At 40.2% G+C, this 17,766-nt stretch overlaps 1 protein-coding gene across 1 annotated transcript in view; it reads right to left on the bottom strand.

Annotated features, from left to right (window-relative positions):
* The window catches only part of HELZ (helicase with zinc finger), a gene marked incomplete at its 5' end in the record, with an annotated part of 126,445 nt that overhangs the window by 86,446 nt on the left and 22,233 nt on the right, over positions 1-17,766 (bottom strand). The window contains 4 exons of the mRNA XM_030827101.1: positions 3,677-3,781; positions 4,313-4,492; positions 11,366-11,496; positions 12,295-12,628. Of these exons, the coding sequence (XP_030682961.1) occupies positions 3,677-3,781; positions 4,313-4,492; positions 11,366-11,496; positions 12,295-12,628 (750 nt within the window). The remainder of the gene's footprint in view (positions 1-3,676; positions 3,782-4,312; positions 4,493-11,365; positions 11,497-12,294; positions 12,629-17,766) is intronic.

Raw genomic sequence — 17,766 nt, 5'->3', positions numbered from 1 at the left:
CATTTATGCAGCCAAAAAAAAACATGAAAAAATGCTCATCACCTCTGCTTCCCTTCTAACTCTCCAGCCCTCCTGTCCCCTCCCTAACAATCTCATCTATGCCCACGCTTCAATCACCACCAATACCCTAGTGACTCACACATTTTCCCTCTCCAGCCAAGACCTCACCTCTGAGCTCCAATGAATATTTCACTGTAAAATTGGGGAAAAAAAAAAAAAAAAGTGGTTTTTCAAATTACTCATTTATCTAGTGTCAATATTCCCATCAAAATCTCATGTTGAAATGTAATCCCAGTGTTGAGGTAGGGCCCAGTGGGAGGTGTCTGAATCATGGGGGCAGATCCCTCATGAAGGGCTTGGGCCATCCCCTTGGTAATAAGTAAGCTTTTGCTCTGAAATCTGGTCTTAAAAGTGTGTGGCATCTCCCACACGCACACTCACTCTCACTTGCTCCTGATTTCACCATGTGACATCCTGCTCCCCCTTCACCTTCCACCACGATTGTAGCTTCCTGAGGCCTCCCTAGAAGCTGAGCAGATGCCAGCACCATGCTTTCTATAAAGCCTGCAGAACCATGAGCCAATTAAACCTCTTTTCTTTATAAATTACCCAGTCTCGGGTATTTCTTTATAGCAATTTAAGAACGGCCTAATACACTCATCAACTAACTCCAAGCACCTGCTTCCTCCTCAAAGGGGGGGGGGGGGGAAAGAAAGAAAGAAATTGAAGTTCTAAGTCTCACTGCTGACTTTTTCACAATTACCTTGGAAAGCTACCTCAAGTTGAAGCCAGTAAGAATACAAAGCTTGATCGCTGAGCCAATTTTCTTGAAAGTATAATATTCTAGTCCCAACTTTTAAAAGATTTTAAAATATTCTCTGTACTTTCATTTTGTGCAACATTTAAGTTAGACACTGTCTAAAAAATTATTTAAAACACAGCTAACATTTTTTTAAAATTGGAGAATTGACAGTAACAAGACAGTTTCAAGTTCATAGTATAAAATATAAGTAATACCAATTAAGGAATTTACATATTTTCCAGAAAGAAACCAATCCACATATCCCACATGAATTATAAGAGAGAGTCTGGTAATATATAATTTTAATTCACTGAAATTTTATCCCTGTAGTAAATTTATATGCAACAAATAACCCCCAAAATGTGATTACTTAAAATACTATGAATAAGAATGACCTGATCACAGAAGAATATGCTTCTTTGAAGATCAATATAAAACAACAATTACCTTCCATTTTCCCAGAAAGCAGGAAATGCACCCCTCCATAGATGACCTCTATCTGCAAAGCCATAACTCTGCCAGAACCAGACACTGATCTTGAGAACCACACACAAAAATAAACTATTTTCCCCTCTATTCTATTTTAAAATCTTCTAGTTCTAGTGAAGTAAGAAGTAAAACTGAAACTAAACATGATCTAAAATGGTTTCTAAAATCTCCATCTCCAAATATTTTAAGTTCAGCTCAACTCCTGGCAACTAAAAGAATTTTAAAAATTTTAATCATAAGTACGTATATTTAAACACATTTACTCCTGTATTCACTACATAATGTTTTGACTATTTTCACACTATAGCACTTTCCAGGGCCTGTTCCAGACTATATCATGAAGAGAGCAAACTCTTCATGAGCCTTGCTCCCTAGAGACACCCATCTTCATGGTCATGAGCAGACACTTAGTGCCCTCTTGTGTTCTTTCCTCTGCATCCTGGGACAATTCAGATAAAGCTAATCTTCCCACAGCACTCAGTCATTCTAATCTTCTCTATTCCATTTCACATGCCTCCCATGTTTGTTGTCTATTAGGAAAATTATAAATTAATGAGTTAATGTAATAATAGTGCTAATAAATCTTAATTCAATGCATGAATACTCTTAAGAAATACATTTGCAAGTTAATACCTTTCCCAAAGAGAAAAACTATGGCGAAAATGTAGGACTACATAAAGCAAATATTTGGGAAGTCAGGCTTTTTCTTACTTTATTCCATTTACTAAATGAAATCACATGAAATTTGCATTTGAATATGTTTATAAATGTTTTTCCATCTTGGGCTGAACCACTTTTGAGACTTACAGACAGATGTAAGTCTCTCTGTAAGTTAGAGGGCGAGTTTCGACACTTGGGCCACAACAACTATACATGTACCCTACTGAACATAACTTCTTATTCTGCATATCTAGATGCACCACAGGTTTGATTACAACTCCAAAAAATAATTTTACATGGAAAAAGCTAAATATAAGCTAGTCCAGTGACGGATTTAGTGTTCATCAGCAACAGCTCTACAGCCCCAAATGTCAAATGACCTATGCTAAGTCGACCAAGATTTGAGGGGGCTTTACTCCACTGTTTTCACACCAAGTACACCATGATAACTGAGAAGGTCACACTTCCTATGTAACACACACATGCTCACTCTACCAACAATATAAGTGAACAAAACAATTTATATCATTAAAGTAAGAACACCTATAGCAAAAATGCTAACTACTCAACTTTCACTTATGAGCTCAGAGATTAGATTCTGAAGTAAACTATTTATTGATGAATGTATACTTCAATAAATACCATGTTTTCATTTATAGTGATAGTGATTGTATATATGTAATATTTTCTCATTAGATACAACCAGATTCTATTTAAAATAATTACTGCTTCTTAATCTTCCAAAGTAAAAATAAAATATGGCATAAAAACCTGTGTTAATGGGTCACACCACTTTTTTCCTCTTTTGATTTTTAATGGAATTCTAAGATCATTCATACAGGCTTTGGTTATGATTACTGAAGAATTAAATAACAATTTCATTTTTCCATGCTTGAGCTCAAGTAGAAATAAAATGTCAGTGACTTATGATTCAAAAGTGCAGTTAGAAATTAATTGATAAACAATTGTATTCAAACAACCTAGGGCATGACATATTAGTTTGTAAAATGGCAAAACTAAACATTAATTCATATAACAATGAAAGCAAATGGTATAATAAACAACAATTTGATGATTCTTTATTGTTTTCTGAAGAAAAGGATTTTTATTCCCCCACATCCTATATTTAAGTATATTTCATGTCCATATATACTCAGAGGACCTTTCTATATCAACCTTAAATTTTCTTTCACACTTTGTCTCTTAAATGGTAGCAAAAGTTGTTAAATACCAGTCAAGTACATTTTGTTGCAGAAATCATTTCAGTATTTCATGTTTATCTAATGTGTAGCTTCTATGAAATTACCTGCATGATCACAGCCAAAATTTTATTTTCATAAAGAACTGTCCACTGCATGACTAATCTGCCATGCAAAATATGCTAGAATTTTAACTGAACTAGATTTAATTTAAATTATCATATTTGTATTATTTCATCATACTAGCTTTTAGAGGTACATATCAAAATCTACTCAGGTTGAAACAATACTTTACACACAAAACTTAAAAAAAGGATGTCTTTCTCTTACTTAATGTTTAAGAAGTGAATAGTCAAAGATTTTTACATTTTTCCTTAATTTAAACAGTTTCTTCAAAAGACATAACCTGTAAATGTCAATGCATAAAGACTTTGGTATTTCCAAAGTTACTAAAATCTTTACAGACACCTTTTCTTAAGAATAATAAAGTATGATACAGATACATAATAAGCCTTAAAAAAAATACCTGAGAGGTCTTGCCTGGGGATTGCCTGCTTCTACATATGGATGTAAATAATCCTTTATGTAGAGATCAGCAGCACTATTAGAATGGGTGCAAATGAGAATCCTGCTGAAATAAATGGTGCAAATAAAAAGAATGATAAAACACAAAACTATTCAAGCAGTATAATACCAAAAAAAAAAGCAGTGGCCATCCTAATATTATACAATTCCCTTACCCTACTCAGTAATCCCTAGCATTATTCAGTGATACCTTTAGGAAATTACACTACTCTTTAAGTTAAAAAGGAAGTACCCCAAAATTATTTTTAAGTCTATCATATAAAATATATACATATATTTAAACCCAAGTCTTCTGGCTCTAATAGATACCACAATTCCATAGCAAACTTGTTCTGATGGCTATTTAAAAACTATTGTAAAACTTACTGTCTCTACTACCAATTCTAAAAACAGTATGTTTTAAGAGAATTCAAATTTTTAGTGCTCTGGGGTTTGGATTTACAGCTTTTCCTTTTCTCTTTTTTTCATGTTTAAGAGCTGCATGAAAACTGTCTTGCTAGCCCTCATTTTGTATTTAAAACAAGAACAGAGGTAGTATCCTACCAGGGAAATATGAGCACGCTTCCCACCCTCTCACCTAGTCTCCTGTTGCTGCAGAATATGTTTGACAGCCTGAGCTAGAGTGAACGTTTTGCCTGTCCCATAGGGTCCGATGATAAGCACAGGCGGCAGCTGGATTGCAAGTGGAGTGGTAATGGCCAGAACAGCCTCTTTCTGTTTTGCATTTAGTCGAGGATCCAACTGTTCATCCCATTGTCTACGGAAAATAAAAATTTATTTTAAACACATGCATCTCGTTCATAAATAGAACACAACACACGAGTATCGTGAATTTCAGTGAACCATTAAAACCACTGAAATAGCATGGCATCTATAAAAACAAACGCTTATTCTAAAGCTACTTTTTATAAAGTTACCCAACAGAGTCAGTATAGAGTGTTTTAACATGTAAATCAAAATTAATTTTATCTCGTCCTATCTTGTATGTAGTCTTGTATCTACATACAAAAAGATTTTGGTAACTTATCTAAGGAAATTCACATACTTCGAATCTAGCTGCTGCCAGGTCTTTAAGTAGAAATGGCCATGTTTCAAAAATGTAATTTCCCTCTGTTACAAAAAAGCATCAGAAAACTTTTTACTGATATTAATGAAGAAGTAGGTTTTTTTGCATAACAAATGAAATGCAACAGGGAAACTATCTGAATTTCAAATTCTAACTATTTAAAAGATCTGTTGGTAAGGTTTAAAACAAGAGGAAAAGAACAAATCTGTATGTCCCTGGTTAAGAGATACTAATTTTTACAAAGATCTTAATGTAGAAAATATTAGGTTTTCGGCCGCCCCTTCTGGGAAGTGAGGAGCGCCTCTGCCCGGCCACCCCGTCCGGGAAGTGAGGAGCGCCTCTGCCCGGCCACCACCCCGTCTAGGAAGTGAGGAGCGTCTCTGCCCGGCCTCCCAGTCTGGGAATAAGTGAGGAGCGCCTCTGCCCGGCCGCCCCGTCTGGGAAGTGAGGAGCGTCTCTGCCCGGCTGCCGCTTCTGGGATGTGAGGAGCGCCTCTGCCCGGCCACGCCTTCTGGGAAGTGAGGAGCGCCTCTGCGCGGCCGCCCCGTCTGGGAAGTGAGGAGCGCCTCTGCCCGGCCGCCCCGTCTGGGATGTGAGGAGCGCCTCTGCCCGGCCGCCCCTTCTGGGAAGTGAGGAGCGCCTCTGCCTGGCCGCCCCGTCTGGGAAGTGAGAAGCGCCTCTGCCCGGCCACCCATCGTCTGGGAAGTGAGGAGCGCCTCTGCCCGGCCGCCCCTTCTGGGAGGTGAGGAGCGCTTCTGCCCGGCCGCCCCGTCTGGGAAGAAGTGAGGAGCGCCTCTGCCCGGCCGCCCCGTCTGGGAGGTGAAGAGTGCCTCTGCCCGCCCGCCCCGTCTGGGAGGTGAGGAGCGCCTCTGCCCGGCCGCTCCGTCTGGGAAGTGAGGAGCGCCTCTGCCCGGCCGCCCCGTCTGGGAAGTGAGGAGCGCTTCTGCCCGGCCACCCCGTCTGGGAAGAAGTGAGGAGCGCCTCTGCCCGGCCGCCCCTTCTGGGAGGTGAGGAGCACCTCTGCCCGGCCGCCCCGTCTGGGAGGTGAGGAGTGCCTCTGCTCACCCGCCCCGTCTGGGAGGTGAGGAGTGCCTCTGCCCGGCTGCTCCGTCTGGGAAGTGAGGAGCGCCTCTGCCCGGCCACCCATTGTCTGGGATGTGAGGAGCGCCTCTGCCCGGCCGCCCCGTCCGGGAAGTGAGGAGCCCCTCTGCCCGGCCGCCACCCCGTCTGGGAGGTGAGGAGCGTCTCTGCCCCGCCGCCCCGTCTGGGAAGTGAGGAGCACCTCTGCCTGGCTGCCCCGTCTGGGATGTGGGGAGCACCTCTGCCCAGCCGCCCCGTCTGGGAGGTCTACCACAGAGGCCAGAAGCAATGTGGGGGCTGGACGTGGTGGCTCACGCCTGTAGTCCCAGTACTCTGGGAGGCCGAGGCGGGTTGATCACTTGAGGCTAGGAGTTCGAGACCAGCCTGGCCAACATGGCGAAACATATGAAAAATACAACTGACTGACCAACCAACCAACGAAGCGACAACAAAACAGGTCTACCCTGGAGTCATACTCTAATTTTTTCTATTTTCCTCCCTTTCTGATCCTTTATCCCACTTTCTTTTTCTTCCTCTTCCTTCTCCTTCTTCTTTGTCAAATAGAGGATTGAGTTATTATCATTGATCCATAAAAAAAAAAAGAAAATATTAGGTTTTTTAAAAAGGCATAAAAAGCCAAGCGAAATGTTTTTTAATATTTTTGCACACACACAAATAATACACATATTATATTGGTCGAAGTAGAGAACACCTGTCACAGTTGCACAGATGGCTACTGTAATGAGATCTATCTTACTAGTGTCCCTTCTATGACTTGGCTAAGTTTTGAAGATTTAAATGGACAGCAGATGCTGAAACACATCAAACTGAGTGGAGAATCAACAGCATTCTTTCTCACAACTACAGTTAAAATACTATACATCACAACAACTATGGTAAAAATGAGAGGAATGTGAATCAAAATAGTAAGGGTGTGTAAAGAAACTCTTAGAAAATTTAAAATAAAAGTGCCTACAAAATAACCCTGAAATAGAGGACAGAGTTTAGACAGGAAAATTCTCTCTGTGAGGCTATATTGTACTTAAATCAGAAGTTGGTTATTTTTGAAAAATCTTAACGCTTTCAGTTTTCAAGAAATTATAACCTGGCCAGGCAGGGTGGCTCATGCCTATAATCCCAGCATTTTGGGAGGCCAAGGTAGGAGCATCGTCTGAGACCAGCAGTTCAAGACCACCCTGAGCAACATAGCAAGACCCCATCTCTACAATATATATATAAAATAACTGTCATATTATGACATATAATCTCAAACCAACAAAATTCTCCTTAAAAAATGTAAAACGTTAGAAAACAAACTTTGACCATGTAATCATGCCAATATTTTTTCTGAAATTTGCCATTTGCTAAATCTCAAACATTTTATTTCAGAGTCCCTCAGCATTAACCGGCTTATTTATTCATAATTCTGCCAGTATCCAGCAATTTTCCATCTTCTATAAATGAAAAAACTGCTTCAGGTGATGGCCAAGTCCAGATCTAATGTATGTAGCATTAGATGGAATGGTTACCCTAAAACCATCCGAGGAGCCTTCTCCCCTGCCTTCCTCTACTGTTGAGCCTAGCCAGCTCTAATGTTCCATCTCCCAGCCTCCTTTGCTACAGACCCAATTCTGATCAATTAGATGCAGGAAGAAGTCCTGAGAAGGACTTCTATACCCAATAAAATAAAAGCAAAGCCTCACTTATTACAATTTTTTTTTTTTTTTAACTAAAGAAAGCCCTTCTTGCTCTTCACATCCTTCCTCAGCTGACCAGGAAAAGCTTATGGTAAATAAACTACAGCAGCCATCTTATATTTTGCATGAGGCAAAACACATCAGGAAGAAAATGAACATGCCCTACATACTAGAGAGAAGGGGGAGGTGTCTGTCCTTGATGGCCCTGCAGAGCTCCTGCACAGCCCTGGACCACGTATCTCTAGGCTGGTAACTCCACCTTTTAAAGCCACAATCAGTTCAGTAAACTGCTACTTGAATCTATACCTGACCACTATGATTCTATGATACTTGCCCCCAATGGTTCCTTTATCTGTGCATGAAGATCATGACATTTCCATCAGATGGTTATTTTAAAGATCAAGTGAGATAATACATGTAAAGCTGTTTAGAAAAATAATTGAGCAACAAAAGCTCAATTAAGTTTAGCTTCTATTACTACAATATTTTCTAGAGATTACAGAAAAATGAGGTATTACTTGACTAGTACACGCTTTCAAAGCAAAAAGGTTCTTAAAGCACCCTCTCATCTTTCAAATCTGAGGACTTTAATGAACTTAAGAATGAGACAGATATCATGATGAACATTTATAGAAAGCCAATGAATGGAACAACTTGTATTTATTTATCAAATCCTTAGAGACCCAACTTAGTATCTTTTTTTTTTCTTTTTTGAGATGGAGTCTCGCTCTGTCGCCCAAGCTGGAGTGCAGTGGCGCAATCTCAGTTCACTGCAAGCTCTGCCTCCTGGGTTCACGCCATTCTCCTGCCTCAGCCTCCCGAGTAGCTGGGACTACAGGTGCCCGCCACCACACCCGGCTAATTTTTTTTTTTTTGTATCTTTAGTAGAGACGGGGTTTCACCATGTTAGCCAGGATGGTCTCAATCTCCTGACCTCGTGATCCACCCGCCTCGGCCTCCCAAAGTGCTGGGATTACAGGTGTGAGCCACCGCACCTGGCCTATTTATTTCTTTATGTATAGAGATGGGGTCTCACTATGTTGCTAAGGCTGGACTCTAACTCCTGAGCTTAAGCAATCCTCCCACCTCGGCCTCCCAAACTGCTAGGATTACAGGTGTGAGCCCATTACCATTACAACTAATAGTTTTTCAGTATGTTCCTAGACCCAGATACCTTTTAATTGCTATTTAAATTACAGTGGTATAAAAATCTTTTCCTGCTTGAAAGTTTGCTTACTTTTGCAGTTAAAACTTACAGTCAGTAGTAGTTAAATATACTACATTATATACAATATAATTTTCAGAAGTGAGCATATCAAGAAAAATGCCTAAAAGCTTACTGGTATGGCCTTACAATTGAAACTTTTCTTCTTTAAACTCGAAATTCTTATGAACTTAAATGTGCCGAATATGAATAATGTGGAAAACCCAGTTGGTATTCAAAGAAAAATAAGACGCAGTCTCTTCCTGTACAAAAGCTCAGAGTTTACCAAGAAAAACAGTCTAGAAATGTTCACGAATTGATAAACTGAGAGAAATTATGCTTGAAAACACAAAACTGAGCCTAGCGCATGTCAGGCACTCAATAAATAGTTGTTAAAATACTGACATGGAAGGGTCAGGTTCATCTGCTTAAGGAAGAGAGCATATGAGCTGGATTAAATCTTAAAGGATAGAGAGATCTTCAGTGAATTAACATTGGGCAAAGGTTATATGAGAGACAAAATCACTTAAAGAGGAAGCAAGGCTGCAGGAAGGGGGAAATGAGTTGTCTGATGGGTGTATAGTATCAGTTTTGCAAGACGAAAAAGTTCTGGAGATTGCACAACAGTGTGACTATATTTAACACTATGGAATTGTACACTTAAAATGGTAAAGAGGGTACATTTATGTTATGTGGATTTTACCACAATTAAAAACTTTTTAAAAAGAATAACATAAAGATAAGAAGGCAAATAAGTACAGGGCAAACTAAACAAACTTCGAGGTAATTCAACATTGCTAAAACATGGGAATTTAGAGGGAGAAAAGGAGTGTCAAGTAGAAAAAAGTAGAAGAAATCTGAAAGGATACTGCTGGAAAGCACAGTCAACGAGGCCATACACGGGCGCTTTGGCTTAGACTGCTCACCCTTTATCTACATATCAAGGAGAAGCCATCAGATTTGTGAGCAGTGAAATGACATGATTATTTTAGAAAACTAACTCTGGGAGAAATATTTGTGATGAGCCGGAAAACAGGGCCACAGACGACAGGACAAAAGGCCAACTAGAAAGCTACTGAAATAGTCCAGGTCTAAAAGCAGCACTGGCTCTGAGAATGAAAAGAAAAGGAAGCATGAAGAGGAGCTGAATCCAAAGAGAACTGGGAGATGTCACTGGATTTTTACAATTAGTAGATCACCAATCACTTTCAGGATAGTACACAACAGGAAAAAAGAAGTTACAGAGTGAATAAGAAAGAATATTGGAAACACGCAGACTATTCCCTCTCAAGAGTTTTGGCACTAAAAAGAACAGAGTAAGTAAGAGTAGTAAGAGTAAGCAAAACAAGGGAGAAATAACTGAGGTTTTGTGTTGTAAGGCATATTTCGTGTTGTTCTGTTTTTAGGACCAGAAGAAATGGAATGTGAGGGGAAGTGATATATACCACTCCTAGGCCTGGCCCATAAAAGCTTCCCACGTGACCCTCTGTGCTCACTCTTCCCCTGTAGGCCAGCTGAACATCAACACCCAGGGTGACCCTGGAAACCACTTACTGAAGATCCCAGAGGCTCCATCAGTCATGGAAAGGGCCACCCTACCATGATTGAATTGACACAGTGATAAATAAACTTCTATTTTGTAGAGCCACTGAGATTAAAAAAAGAAACAAAGGTGTTGTGAGTTGAGCATGGGCAGGAGCTAAGGGCATAAAACCCAGTGAAGAGATGAAAAGACAGATGCAGGCATACAGCTCTCACTGTCATCCATGCTTATAACAAAATGGAAGTACTTTCTTCATTACATGTAAAGACATCCCAAAAAATTTTAAGCAGAACAATATTTATACGACCATTAACTGGAGAGCAGTTTCTGAAGTAGTTTCTTCTATCGTACTTCATCCATTTTGATAATTTCTAAAAATCTCTCCTATCTTTAAAAATTATTTTACATTACGACACGTGCAGTAATAGCTCACATCCCAGAACTCTGGCAAGATAAGGCAGGAAGGTCACTTGAGGCCAGGATTTCGAGACCAGCATGGAAAAGATAGCAAGAACCTTGTCTACAACAAAAAAATTTTTTTTAATCAGCCAGACACAGCGGCGTGTGTCTATAATCCTAGCTACTCAGAGGCTGAGACAGGAGAGTTGCTTGCGCCCACGAGTTCAAGGCTGTAATGAGCAATGATCATGCCACTACACTTCAGCCTGCGTGACAGAGCAAGACCACAACTCTAAATAAATAAATAAAAATTATTTTAAATTAACTTCTGGAACCACTTTAGAAAGGCCCTAATTTCCCCATTCAACTTCTACTTGGAAATATTCCTAAATTGCTCGGCATCCTATCAAATTAAGGCTGTTGAGAAAAGCAGTAGAATTCATTTAGACTCTAAGAAAAAGTAAATAGATGATGAACTTCAAATGTTTCATTTTAAGTGTTCTTTTACTCTCCTTTCTAAACCAATGTCTCCTAAAAAGCAAAGGCAAACTTTCTTATAAAAGTATGCTTGAGTTATTTGATACAGATATTCAATTTAATATTAACCTAACTTCCTTTAATAAGATATCGCCTTTTTGTACCTGTTAGGACTCCATGGTATGGTGGGAGTCATACTGATGTCTGGAAACAAAACCCCATTGTCCTTGATCCTGTCTAGTGCATAGTGCATTTCACAGAGGGGTAATCGATTTAATTGAAACTGAAGTTCAACCTGAAAGACAAAATGAATGTTTTAAAAACTGCATGAAAGCAAACATCAATGCTGGCAGCTCACTAGAATACTTTGGGAGGAATCTGGGACAATAAATGAATAATATTTGCTTTGTTCATTTATAACCAGGCACTGTAACAAGTACTTTACTATGGATTATCTCATTTAATAGTACCAATGATATATACTATTATTAACATCATTTTTCATATTAAGAAATTGACATATTTATAAGTTACCTAATCTCTAGTTAAGGCTACCTGACTCTACCATTCCCATGAAAATACTTACGCAAAAAATCAGAACATGTGAAGTATCCGGTCGTGAGAGATGATTAGCCCTGATACTCTATCAATTTACAATTAATAAATAATGTTCACCAAGTTTTATGTTTAAAAAGAGAAAAGATTAGTCTTCCAGTTAAATATGGCAGACTGAAGACATAATTCACCTAAAAACCCATAAAGATAGAACAGGAACAGATACAACTGCAGATAAGAGATGTCCCAGGAGGTACCTTACATAGTTTCTTTTCATCTTTTCTTCCATTGCTGATTTAAAACTCTAATCAGAAAGCTCAACCTTGTATAACACTGGAACATTCTAAATGTTACTTAAATTTAAAAGAATCACTTTTCTCTGGGAGTTACTACAGGTGCAATTTTCAACCCACCACTGTCGACTTCAAAGTCAGCTTTGCTTTTGTTTATGGCAGAAGAAAAACTAAACCAGAGGAAGACTATGAGCTGATAATGAGGCTACAGACCACTATGGTTAAACTGCAACCTTCAAACATACCTGTGTGTCACAGTCAGGCCGAAGATTAAGTTCTTCACAGCATTCCCTAGATAGCCTTAAAAATATATATTCCTTTGTTTTTTCTTCAATAGTAGCTTCATAAACCTTCTCTTTGGTTCCCTGGGTCTGTACTAACTTCTGTTTAGGGACTGGTAATAAATAAACAGCATTGACTTTGGTCATCACCAGTCGTCCAGCCAAAGTATCTTCAGAAAGTGTTTCAGTAAGCTTAAAGCGACCAAAAAGTTGTCCATTCTGAGCATACTTTGCACCTCCAGAAACACCGGTGAGCATGAAGCTTGCCAGAATCTGCAACTGCACTTTAAGGTTGAACCTAAACCAGAAGTAGAAAACTAGTTTGAATATTTTACATCAAAAATATATAAAAACTAGAAGAGTGAAACAAAGTAAATCAAATATAAACATACCAAAAATTAAACCATTATATCAATTCCACTTCATTGAACTAAAAACTGTATTTTTCTGCCTTTAATACAAGCTGGAAACAACAATAAAAAAAAATTTTTTTTTTTTTTTTTTTTGAGACGGAGTCTCGCTGTATCGGAGTACAGTGGCACGATCTTGGCTCACTGCAACTTTTGCCTCCCGGGTTCAAGAATTCTCCTGCCTCAGCCTCCCGAGTAGCTGGGATTACAGGTGCCCACCACACCCGGCTAATTTTTGTATTTTTAGTAGAGACAGGGTTTTGACATGTTGGCCAGGCTGGTCTCAAGCTCTTGATCTCAGGTGATCCACCCACCTCTGCCTCCCAAAGTGCTGGGATTACAGATGTGAGCCACCGTGCCTGGTCAACAAAACTTTTTTTTAAGTGAATAAACTCCCATGTAAGTTACATAAAGATACATACTAAGTTGTGTTGAAGAATATGCACATTCAAAAAACACCTGAGTATTTAAAATGAAACTAAATGTTGTTTTTTAAGTAACATGAAATATTATATACTAATTAATATAAAAGTCTGTTTGAACACACCACTGGGACAATAAAGACTTTAAAATCACCTGGAACCAGAAGGAAACACATTGCATTGAAAATTACACTGCACTTTAAGCCAACTGCTTTCCAAGTAGATCTTACCAGCAGATTCTAGCCATAAAATGTCTCTTTCAATAATGTTAATGAACAACATTTAAAATAAATTTTCATTCATGGCTACATGGAGGCAGGTCTTATGCAGGAATTACAGAAAGAGAAGTTAAGGCCTATCTTATCAGACAATGGTTGGTATACTCCCTCACACTTCCATGTGTGCACACGAGTATGAGAGAGTATGTGTAAAGGCAGTACAGAGAATCAAGATTAATTTACACAGTCAAGAAATATGGAGCCAGACATGGTGGCTCATGCCTGTAATCCTAGCACTATGGGAGGCTAAGGCGGGCAGATCACCTGAGGTTGGGAGTTCAAGACCAGCCTGGCCAACATGGTGAAACCCTGCATCTACTAAAAATACAAAAATTAGCCAGGTGTGGTGGCGGGCACCTGTAATCCCAGCTACTCAGGAGGCTGAGGCAAGAAAATCACTTGAACCCAGGAGGTGGAGGTTGCAGTGAGCCAATTATCACACCACTGCACTCCAGCCTGGGCAACAGAGTGAGACTCTGTCCCCAAATTTAAAAAAAAAAGAGAAATACAAAGTGAAAGAAAGATGTAAACTAATTAACAGTTCTTTGCTATTCTGAAATGGTGCTGTAAGAGGTAAGACAACATGGTAAGAAATGGTGGCGACATTTTCTCCTTTTTCTTAGGTTTGTCTTAGTCTGTTTTGTGTTGCTGTAACAGAATACCTGAGACTGGGTAATTTATAAAGAACAGAGATTTATTTCTTACAGTTCTGGAGACTAGAAAGTCTAAGATCAAGGGGCTGGCATATGGTGATGGTCTTCAGGCTGCATCATCCCATGGCAGAAGGGCATGAAAGTGTGAGCAAAAGCAATGGCAAGAGAGGACTGAATTCACTCTTCTAACATCCCACTCTCATGAAAAGGAGCCCATTCCTGTATAATCACATTATCCAGTCATGAGGGTGGAATCCTCATGGCCTAATCACCTTTTAAGAGTCCCACCTCTTAATACTGTCCCAATAGCAATTACATTTCAACATTAGTTTTAGAGGGGACATTCAAACTACAGCATTCTGCCCATAGCCTCCAAATGCATGTTCTTCTCACATACAAAATACATTCATTCCATCCCAACAGCCCCTAAAAGTTTTAACTCTTTCCAGGATCAACTCAAAAGTCCAAGTCCAGAGTGTCAACTAAATCAGATATGGATAAGACTCAAGGCACAATTCATCCTGATTCAGATTCCTCTCCAGTTGTGCCTGTGAAATTAACGAGTTACATGCTTCCAAAATACAATGGTGGGACAAGCACAGGATAAACACTCCCATTCCCAAAGGGAAAACTAGGCAAGAAGAAAGGAATAAGTGGTTCCAAGTAAGTCCAAAATCCAAAAGGGAAAACAACATTAAGTCTTAAAGCTGAAGAGTAATCTCCTTTGCTTCTACATCCCGCATCCTGACACACTGGAACAGCAGTTGGGCGCCCAAGGCCTCAGGCAGCCCTGCTTCTTTGGCTTTGCTGGGCTCAGTCCCCCAAAAAGCTCTCACAGATTGAAAGTCTTATATAGCTTTCCCAGACGAGAGCTGCATAATGCTGACCCTTCAGTTCTAGGGTCTCAGGATCTAGCCCACTCCCAGGGCTCCATTAAGCACTGTCCTAGTGGGGGCTCTGCACAGTGGCTCTGCCTCTGCAACAAGTCTCTGCCTGGGCCCTCAGGCTGTCCAATACATCCTTTGAAGTCTATGTGGAGTGACCATTCTGGCCAACCTGGTGAACCCCGTCTCTACTATAAATACAAAAATTAGCTGGGCGTGGTGGCGGGCGCCTGTAGTCCCGGCTACTTGGGAGGCTGAGGCAAAAGAATTGCTTGAATCCGGGAGTCAGAGATTGCAGTGAGCTGCGATCGCGCCACTGCACTCCAGCCTGGGCAACAGAGCGAGATTCTGTCTCAAAAATAAATAAATAAATAAATAAATAAATAAATAAATAAATAGAACAGGAGGCCAGGCATGGGGGCTCATACCTGTAATCCCAGCACTTTGGGAGGCCGAGGTGGGAAGATCACTTGAGGTCAGGAGTTCAAGACCAGCCTAGCCAACATGGTGAAACCCTGTCTCTACTAAAAACACAAAAATTACCTGGGCGTGGTGGCCCAGCCTGTAGTCCGTAGCTACTCAGGAGGCTGAGGAAGGATAATCACTTGAACCCAGGAGGTGGAGGCTGCAGTGACCTGAGACAGCACCACCGCACTCCAGCCTTAGTGACAGAGTGAGACTCCATCTCAAAAAAAAAAAAAAAAAAAACAGGAACCCTTACTTATTTCATGCTTTCTCAAATGAAGTTAAAATTTTACTTTCCTTTTACTACCTATATAATATGCAGAGTTTAGGGGTCATTAAAACTTTCTTAGAGAGAGGAGATTACTTATAGTGCAAGAAATTCTTGATTCACAAAGGACCTCTTTTTGCTAAGATGATGTACAGTTTTCTTATCTTTTTTTTTTTTTCACGATACAATCAATGTCTTCTTCCTTTGAACTCCCTCTTCCAAGAACTTATGTATGGTAATACTCTCCTAGTTTTCTTCCTACCTCTCCTAGCTGCTCTCCATCTCCCATCTAAGCACCAACTACTTTCTATAAGCTCCAGCCTGCCTTCCTTCTACTCTGTAAGTTCTTGCTAGGTCACCCTCTCCCAGATCTCCCAGCTCACGGCTGTAAATCCAACTGTCAAATGGACACTTTTGGTTATATGCCCTTTAAACTCAGTATATACAAAACTGACTACCTGACCTCCCCAGTGTGACCCAACCCAATCTTCCCATGTATTAACATCTTAGAAAATGGCACTATCATCCACATAGGTATCCAAGCCAACCAAAAATCAAGTCATCCTTGACCCTGCCTCTCTCACCAACCTTCATTCACGCATCACAGAATCACTACGCCGTTACTTCCTCATGGCCCTGTTAGTTCCCCTCCTTCCTAATTCATCTGCATCCCAACATTTTTAACTTGGATTACTATAATAGACTTCTAACATGACTTCTTGTCTCAAATCTGTTCTCCACACCCCGATCAGAGGATCTCTGAAAAATGCAAATCTGGTAAGTAGCTTTCTATAGCTCTGAGGACAGAGTTTCTCTCTCATTTACCCTGTCCCCACTACACAAGCACCCTCCATTGCAACTATAATAATCAACTGGCAGCTCCCCAAAACTCTATGCTCTTATTCTCACATTCTGTTTCCTTTAACCAAATACTTTTGTCCTCCTTCGTTTTTTTTTGAGATGGAGTTTCGCTCTTGTTGCCCCAGCTGGAGTTCAATGGCCCCATCTTGGCTCGCTGCAACCTCCACCTCCCGGGGTCAAGCGATTCTCCTGCTTCAGCCTCCTGAGTAGCTGAGATTACAGGCACCCACGACCACACCAGGCTAACTTTTTGTATTTTTAGCAGAGACAGGGTTTCACCATGTTGGCCAGGCTGGTCTCGAACTCCTGAACTCAGGTGGTCCACCCACCTCGGCCTCCCAAAGTGCTGGGATTACAGGTGTGAGCCACCATGCCCAGCCTTGTCCTACCTCTAAACCTGACAAATCTTACCTGTTTTTCAAAGTTCAACTTACATTCCATCTGCTCTAGAAAGCAGATGTGAGCCCCTCCTTGACTACCCTCCTTTTCTCCACTAAGGTGGGAAAGTGCCTCTTCCATGGGGCCCTTGTGCATTCCTCCAGTGCAGTGCTGATCACATTTTATTATAACCCTGTATTTATGGGTCTGCCTCCCCCACTGGATTACAAACTTTTGGGGGACGAGGAAACATATTTCGCTTGCCTTAGAAATCAGCAGTGACTAGCATAGAACCTAAGACCTTCAATATTCAATAAATTTTGTTCATTGAATTAATTTTATGTTTTTCTAATAATCTGATTTTTTCCCAAGCACCATATTCCCACTTTAGCCACTTTATATTATTTCCTAACATATTCTTGAAATCCTGTCATATATTTCTCAACTATCTTAGGCCATATATATTTTTTAATAGTTTTTTTGTTTTGTTTTTGTACTTTTGTACTAATTTTTGTACTTTTTGTAGAGATGGGGTCTCGCCATGTTGCCAAGGCTGGTCTCAAACTCCTGGGCTCAAAAAGACCTGCCCACCTGGGCCTCCCAAAGTGCTAAGATTATAGGTGTGAGCCACTGCGCCCAGGCCTTAGGACATATATTAAAGTTTCACTCATGTCTATTTGAGAATCACCATCCCAAAACGCTTGATCACAATTTAGCAGGCATGAAAAGTTAATCTCACAGTTTAGAGCAACAAGAGAATCCTCTTGTGACATTGGTTGTGTCTTGTAACAAAATTCTTGAGGTAGAGGCACCAGAG

This window comes from Nomascus leucogenys, chromosome 14 (assembly GCF_006542625.1).
Source record: "Nomascus leucogenys isolate Asia chromosome 14, Asia_NLE_v1, whole genome shotgun sequence".
Classification (NCBI taxonomy): Eukaryota; Metazoa; Chordata; class Mammalia; order Primates; family Hylobatidae; genus Nomascus; species Nomascus leucogenys.
Note: the sequence above shows the minus strand (reverse complement) of the source record. Positions and strands in the feature narration are given on the sequence as shown.